The 8608-nt window shown below is 38.2% G+C and overlaps 1 protein-coding gene across 1 annotated transcript; it reads right to left on the bottom strand.

Moving 5' to 3' along the window:
• Nucleotides 1-1993: 1993 nt before the first annotated feature.
• On the bottom strand, nt 1994-2907 carry LOC139153976 (olfactory receptor 8H3-like). The gene is given in 2 exon segments (XM_070728403.1): nt 1994-2577; nt 2580-2907. Coding segments are annotated over 2 exon segments (912 nt in total).
• Between the last annotated feature and the right edge of the window lie 5701 nt (nt 2908-8608).

The following is an 8608-nucleotide window of genomic DNA, read 5'->3' as shown; positions in this document are numbered from 1 at the left end:
ACCAAGATAAATTCCTTGTGTGTCCAATCACACTTGGCCAATAAAATTCTATTCTATTCTATTCTATTCTATATAATACTTACTTTTGCAACTGTCAGCATTATATACAAATTTTCTTTTCAGATTCTAATAGATCATGAAGGGAAATCATAAATAGGAAGCTTGTACTTAATGTAGAATTTTTAGCACTGAATATTCTATCTCAGGATATGCAGATAATATGTAAATATATTAAATTTATTTATAATGAAACACTTTTTCTCATATAAATATTGTGCACATCTGTATATTGCGTGTTTTACTATTTAATGTGCAGATAATTTTAAAGATATCTAAGTTGTTATCTATGCAAAAGATTTGGAGGGATGTTTGCCAGTGCTATTCTATCACTAAAGTGTGTAACTTCATATTATTGTAGGGCATCCATCTCATAGCATGCAAACAAAATGTAAGGATGTTAAATTCATTTGTAATTAAGCACTTTTCCTATTGTGCAAATCTGTATATTTCAGGAGTATCAAACTTGCATCATTGTAGCATCTTCATGTAACCTATCATGACTTCCCCCATTTTACTAAACCAAGCAAGTCTTACCATTCTATATGAAGAAAAAAAATTAAGCAGTTATCTATGCAAAAGATTTGGAAGGATGTCTGCCACTGCAATTCTATCACTAAACTGTGTAATTTCCTATTACCGAAGGGCATTCTGAAATACAGTGGTACCTCTACTTAAGAACTTAATTTGTTCCGTGACCAGGTTCTTAAGTAGAAAAGTTTGTAAGTAGAAGCAATTTTTCCCATAGGAATCAATGTAAAAGCAAATGATGCGTGCAAAGGAAAGAAATAAAAGCTCGGAATTTGGGTGGGAGGAGGAGGAGGAAGAGGAGGAGGAGGACGGTCACTGCCCACAGCAAAGGGAGCGTTTCTTTTCTCTGGGCGCTGACAGAGGTTTATTCTCTCTCCAAGCGCCCAGAAAGGAAAATGCTTTGTTCGCTCTGGACTGCCAAAGCCTCCTTAAGCACCACCAAAAGGCTCGTCTGGCAGCCCAGAAAAGCCAGAGATGGCCATGATTAAAGGGAGAATGGCAGGAAACTGGCTGGGCCTTCGTGCCACTCTCAAATTTCCTGGGAATTTTTTCCAGGCTCAGGTTCTTAAGTAGAAAATGGTTCTTAAGAATCTTGGATACCCGGTTCTTATCTAGAAAATTTCTTAAGTAGAGGCGTTCTTAAGTAGAGGTACCACTGCATTGCTTTCCCAAGATTTGTTGAAGTGATTTACAATATTTAATCCACAAAAGCTAATATTGCATATGGGTAATATGTTTGTTCTAATATAAAGTACTCCAAAGTAATTTGGAGTACTATGTACTCGAGGTGCCAGTCATTTGTAAGAAAACTTTCAGTGTCTGTGGAATAAAGGGGAGTGTTTAAAATAAATATATATATATATACAAACAAGTCAAAGAAACTGCTTGCTTCCAAAGATCTTTAATTCTTTGTTTAATTTTGTCCTGAGTTCTATCTTGCCTCAGCATACCTAGAACTTAGTGGTTTAACTCTCCTTAAGCCTGGTCAGGTGAAATCTATTTCTTTCATGGACAAGTACAATGATTTAGGAAGAAGAACTGAACCAGAGTTACCTTTCCAAAGACGTGCTTGTAAATCATTAGAAAATCAGCAGACGCTGAATGAGGCAAAGACAGGCCACTGAGAAATTCTCTCTCTTTCTCCCTCCCTCCCTCCCCCCCTCTAATTATTTAAAATTTAAAAACCACCCAACTGTCTCACAGAGGAAGACAGACAACTTCTGGTAATAAGCCAGACATTGTGGTAGTAGACAAGGACCAGAAGAAACCAAGGTTCAATTTTATCTATTCACCTGCATCAAACAAGATTTGAGTTAAAATTCAAATATGTTTCATTTATTTTTCTGCTCAATAATAACAGATGGATCAACATGTTTAACAACAAAACAGTTTAGATTTTATATAATTAAGATTTGTAACTGATTAGCTTTTTGATAGCTACCTTCACTTCTCTGTTTTTCAGGCTGTAGATAAGGGGGTTTATCATGGGTGTTGAAATGCCATATTGAATGGAAAAGAGTTCATCCAAAATAATTGAAGAGGCTGAGTTAGGTCTCATATACCTAAAACATCCAGTGCTATAATACAAAGCCACAACAATAAGGTGAGCACTACAGGTAGAGAAAGTTTTTCTTTTTGCTTCTGTGGAGTTCAGCTTCAAGATAGTTGAGATGATATGGATGTATGAAAATACAATAATAATTAATGAACTACCTGCAAAGACACTTCCTGTCATGAAGAATGCCAGTTTATTGAAAAAAGTTTCTGAGCAGGAAAGTGCAAGAAGATTTGGAAATTCACAACTGAAATGCCTGATAATATTTGGTCCACAGAAATTTAACCTCAAAATGGGTAAAACGTTTATTGTGGAACATAAGAAACTAACTCCCCATGCACCACCCACCAGTAGCCTACAAAATGCTTTGTTCATAATTTGTACATAATGGAGAGGCTTGCAAATGGCAGCATATCGGTCATAAGCCATTGCTGCAAGATGTAATGTTCAGTGGTACCTGTTAGAAAGACAAAGAAAGTTTGACTAAAGCAAGCAGAATATGAAATTGTCTGGCCCGCATAGAACATGGCTAATAACTTTGGGACAGTAACAGAAGAAAAACAAATATCAAGGAAAGCCAGGTGTGCTAGGAAAAAATACATGGGGCTTTGAATGTAAGTTGTAACCAATACAATCAACGTATTTCCCACCAAAGTTATGACATATATAAGGAAAAATATCAGGAAGAGGAAAATATTTTCATATAGGTTGAACGAAAATCCTAAAAGAATAAAGGAAGTCACTGTGGTGCTCTGATTTTCCATTTCCAGACTGTGTAGAAACTTCAAAAGAGAGAAAAAGGAAGATCAAATAAACAAACTTATATTTTATTAGGATATAGAATTTGACCAATGGCCTTTTTTAAGAAAAAAGAATTAATGTAATAAAGCAAAAATGAAACTACATATAAGTTAAAGATAATACTACCAATTTGAAATAATGTTGTTAGAATTTAGGTGAACTTTTATTTAAATTAGTAAGAGCCAATATGGCTTATTGATTAATCCACAAAGCTAGAAACCAGAAGACTGTGCGTTCCAGTCCTACCTTAGGCATGAAACCTGGCCAGGTTATTTTAAGCCAGCCTCTCTCAGTCCACAAAATTAGGTATGACAATTCTGAGCTGTTTGGTCAATTCTTGCCACCACATATGGATCATCTGTAGGTTGATCTGAACATGCATAAAACACTAAGAATGGGAAAAAAAATAAAAATAATTTAAGGGCAAGTATACATATGTAGCAATAAAAATTAAATCGGCCGATTTCCAATTTTTCAATTTTAGATCTATTATAGGATAATCATTTAATAAAATTAAGCCTAACTTTAAAGTCATAAAAAGAATTTAGAGTCTTGAATGTTTGAATGTGAAGACTAAACTTCATTAATTATGCCAGAGATTTGGCATACCTATCACAGTATACATGTTTTAATTTTCTCAACCAGTTCCCCAATCTTCTAGAAAGAGTTTTTACCTTTCCAAGTAAATAAAATTAAGAAAAGTTTCACATTAAACAGATAATGCAATTTAAATTTGAATACATTTCAAAGACTCAATTTTCCCAGCACAATTTTACATATTTTGATTGGAATACCTCAATCTAGGATAAAAACTGAAAGGAATTATTTCAGAAGAGAGCAGAAGAAAATCTGTTTTGTTTTCTTATGAAATTTACTATTTACTCCCTTACTTTTCATTTTATTGAAAACAATGTAGAATAAATTCTAACTGATGCTTTCTACAGATTTCTTTTGAATTGTACATGTTTTTAGTTGTGAAAAATCTATAGATGAACAATTTATATATTGATGTGTATTTAGTACCTATGTTATTTTATGTCTTCCTTTGGGATATGACATTAAATCGAATCATACATATTTTCTCAGGAGACAAATATCATCCATGTGCAGGACTTAACATTTGACTTTTATCTTCTCCAATTTTCTGTTTCCTGTTGTCCAAGGTGTAGTGTTTTAAAGTTTAAAATTTCCTAATTAGTCTCTTGAGTTTATCAATTACCCCATGAGAAGTAAGAACATTTACTCTGTTTAAATAATAATGGTTTGTTGGTGTAGACTACATTGTAAAGTCAATTTTTTCTTTATTTATTGTTTTCCGCTGAGAATTTAAAGGAACTCTATCTCATTTGGGTATTTTCTTCCCTTTCAGTAACTTTATTAATAGGTTGAAGGAAAATTATTCCCATTATTTGTGGTCCACATTTGTGGTAACATGACTTAAGCTCTGTTAAAGCAAACCACCCACTTGTATTTTAGGTATTTGTTTATGCATCTAATTCCACATTAAGGTATGAATGCAGACACATTTCTTCAGAGAGTCCTCTGTTACTCTCTCAGTTAAAACACTACATCAATTTTCTTTGTGCGGAAGCGGAGTGAAAACGCAGACACAGAGCTGGATTTTAAATTGGGTCACTTTTATTAAATAAATATAACTTAATTTAATTAAACAACAAAACTGGGACCTGCAGAGGTCAGCTAAGAATTTTTGGGCGGAAATGATGTCAATAAACATTCCTGAGCAACTATGTGCATAGCTCCTTGCTGAGCCAGGTGAAGGGGACCATGCCCTCACCTGTATCTAAGCAATGCCATACATGTGGGAGGTCTCGCCATCCAATCCCAAACTGGCAAATGGGTGGGGCGAGACCCAGAGGCAACCTCTCCCCAATTGCTCAGGCTGGTTTATGACACCATGAGCTCTTGGAGAGAGTCTGCCAATCATCCCCAAAGATGCCCAAAGGAGAACACGAGTTGCTAACCACCTCCCAATTTCCGCCCCTAACCTGCGTACCCAGTGACCAAGGTAAGCCAAATTAACCAAATCAAACTATATGCGAAACACCCCCTAACCATCCATCCCAAACTGCAATGTGGAATAGGTGAAAAAACGGTTTCAACTAAAGTGTTGAGACCACTAAAAATTCCTATATGGCCCCCTAAGGGCGACCTACCAGGCACACTGAAAGATAGGGAGAGTGGGCGGGTGTTCGCCCTTTAGCTGCCGGGGTGAAAAGGAAGACCCCGGGGAGGCCCAGCCCCTTATAAAGGGCTGGTCTGCCCCACCCTGGCAGTGTCATCGACAGGTGACGCTGCCAGGCCCGGCTGAGATCTCATTAGAAATTGTGAGATCTCGGCCATCCAAGATGGCGGCCGCATCAAGGGGCCACATTTCCCGGCCCCGGCGCAAATCCAGCTGGTGGGTAAATCTGCCGGGTAGGCATTCTTTGGTAGTATCCCTGTTGCCATATTTTGCAGAACACTGTCACATCGATGGAGAAGACATGTGCTGCATGAGATTCAGATTATTATTTCATCTCAGAAAACAACTTCATCTCTTTCAGCTTAGAGAAATGAAACAACGGGACTTTTTATACTGATTTCAGCAGGATTTAACCAAAACACTTTTTTTTGTATGCAATGCATCTGAAAAAAACATTCTCTAATGATAATATTTTTTTAAAGATATTTTGTCCAATATAGAGTGGATTTATCTTCAACCTTCCACAAAGATATGGTCTTGCAACCTTCCATTTTAAAGTGAAAATTTCATATTTTAAAACATACTGAAATCACCGTCATAATTATCGTCACAATCACCATCACTACTTCAATCACCATCATCACCACAGAAGGAACAACATAATGAATACCCATTTTATTTTGAAAATATTTTATTTTTATTTGGGAAATCAATATTTTGTACTCTATTATTTTTTAACAGTTATATTCATTCCCTTGCTACTTCCATTTTTTAAACAATGTATTCAGCATAGAAGTTCAAATACTATATTGCATAGATAACATTCATCCATAGTAACTAAAAAATGCTGAGCTAGACATGAGTCCCAATAATAATAATAATAATAATAATAATAATAATAATAATAATAATAATAATAATAATTGCAGTGTTGCATAACAAAAACACATGGAAAAATAAGAAAATTTTCCTTATTTTCCTTTGAAGTTATTTTGATACTATAATGAGGCTTTGTACAAAGAGTTAACAAATAATGTAAAATAAAGATCATAGGAATGTTTAAGTATTGACGGTACTATAATTGGCAATCTGTTCAGGATACTTTTTATGCAAGATAAGGCAAAAATAAATGAAAATTCAGAAATATTTTATATTTAATTCACAGAAAATTAGATTCATAATGGGTAATACACTAACCAACTATAAGAAACCATATATGGCAGGATAATCATTTATAAGTCAATACTGCAAGAATGTTGTCTTAACTTATAAAAGCATTAAAAATAGCTTGACAAAACAGGTAGTACACCTCTGCAGAGCTGTAAATGTAGAAGCAAGAGGCAAGAAAAACTACCTATATGAAACATGCATAGAACTAACCTAAAGCAGTAAACAGGTGGTAGAACTCACAGCTCCAATGGCCTTGTCCACTTCATCAGGTGTCACCAGATCAAACTCTTCCCAGACAGGTGGACAAGTACGGGCCCCAGTCACCTTGACTGACTCGTTGTCAGTCAACTCTGCTATCCAATTGGAGTTGAGGTCCGCCCAGATCCGAGCGATTTTATCAGCAAAAAATGTATTAAAGTCCTCGGTAATACTCTGCAAGGGCTCCCCAACTCACCCCTTGTTAAGAAGGGAGTGGGTCACCCTAAACAGAGCAGCCAGGCGAGATTCCGCTGATGCAATCAAGGCGGCATGGTACGCGCATCTTGCCGCCTTGAGCGCCACTTTGTAAGTCTTAATATGAGCTCTTACAAGTGTTCGATCGGATTCAGACTTACTGTTCCCCATAATACATATTAAGTTAACAAATATCCCCTCTCTCCCGCACACCCTGCAAATTCCCCATATCCTGCAATGTACAATTGATAAAGCCATATTGATGAAGATAGAGGCAATTGATAAAGACAGACAGACTGTTTTTAAAAAATTAAGACAGTTAACAATCACAAGACCAGGATATAGAATATTCAATTTTCAATTCAATTCAATTTATTAGATTTGTATGCCCACCCTCTCCGAAGACTCGGGGTGGCTCACAACAATAATAAAAACAGTATAATAATGGAACAAATCTAATAATAAAATTATATTTTAAAAAACCCAACAATTTAAAAACCATACAACACATATATACCAAACATAAAATATAAGAAAGCCTGGGGGAGATGTCTTAATTCCCCCATGCCTGGCGATATAGGTGGGTCTTGAGTAACTTGCGAAAGACAAGGAGGGTGGGGGCCGTTCTAATCTCCGAGGGGAGTTGATTCCAGAGGGCCAGGGCCACCACAGAGAAGGCTCTTCCCCTGGAGCCTGCCAAATGACATTGTTTGGTCGACGGGACCCGGAGAAGGCCAACTCTGTGGGACCTTATCAGCCGCTGGGATTCGTGTGGTAGAAGGCAGTTCCGGAGGTATTCTGGTCCAGTGCCATGAAGGGCTTTAAAGGTCATTACCAACACTTTGAATTGTGACCGGAAACTGATCGGCAGCCAGTGCAGGCCACAGAGTGTTGTAGAAACGTGGGTGAATCTAGGAAGCCCCACGATAGCTCTCGCTGCTGCATTCTGCACGATCTGAAGTTTCCGAACACTTTTCAAAAGTAGCCCCATGTAGAGAACGTTGCAGTAGTTGAACCTCAAGGTTATAAGGGCATGAGTGACTGTGAGCAATGACTCCCTGTCCAAATAGGGCTGCAGCTGGTGCACCAGGCAAACCTGGGCAAACGCCCTCCTCGCCACAGCCGAAAGATGATGTTCCAATGTGAGCTGTGGATTGAGGAGGACGCCCAAGTTGTGAACCCTCTCTGAGGGGGTCAATAATTCCCCCCTCAGGGTGATGGACGGACAGATGGAATTGTCCTTGGGAGGCAAAACCCACATTTTGAGCTTGTTGACACCCATCCAGACCCCAACAGCCTCCAGGCACCGGCACATCACTTCCACTGCTTCATTCACTGGACATGGGGGGAAATGTACAACTGGGTATCATCCACATATTGATGATACCTCACCCCATGCCCTTGGATGATCTCACCCACTGGTTTCATGTAGATATTAAATAGCAGGGGGGAAAGGACCAACCCCTGAGGCACCCCACAAGGGAGAAACCTAGAGGTCAACCTCTGATCCCCCACTAACACCGACTGCGACCGACCAGAGAGGTAGGAGGAGAACCACTGAAGAACAGTGCCTCCCACTCCCAACCCCTCCAGCCAGCGCAGAAGGATACCATGGTCGATGGTATCAAAAGCCGCTGAGAGGTCAAGAAACACCAGGACAGAGGACAAGCCCCTGTCCCGGGCCCGCCAGAGATCATCCATCAATGTGACCAAAGCAGTTTCTGTACTGTACCCGGGCCTGAAGCCAGACTGCTGATACAGAAATAATCCTGCTTAAAGGTAAATGTCCTTCCTGAATTGGTTGGTGATGTGATGAGTCTAAAATAGACCATATGACT

Source organism: Erythrolamprus reginae, chromosome Z, assembly GCF_031021105.1.
Source record: "Erythrolamprus reginae isolate rEryReg1 chromosome Z, rEryReg1.hap1, whole genome shotgun sequence".
Classification (NCBI taxonomy): domain Eukaryota; kingdom Metazoa; phylum Chordata; class Lepidosauria; order Squamata; family Dipsadidae; genus Erythrolamprus; species Erythrolamprus reginae.
Note: the sequence above shows the minus strand (reverse complement) of the source record. Positions and strands in the feature narration are given on the sequence as shown.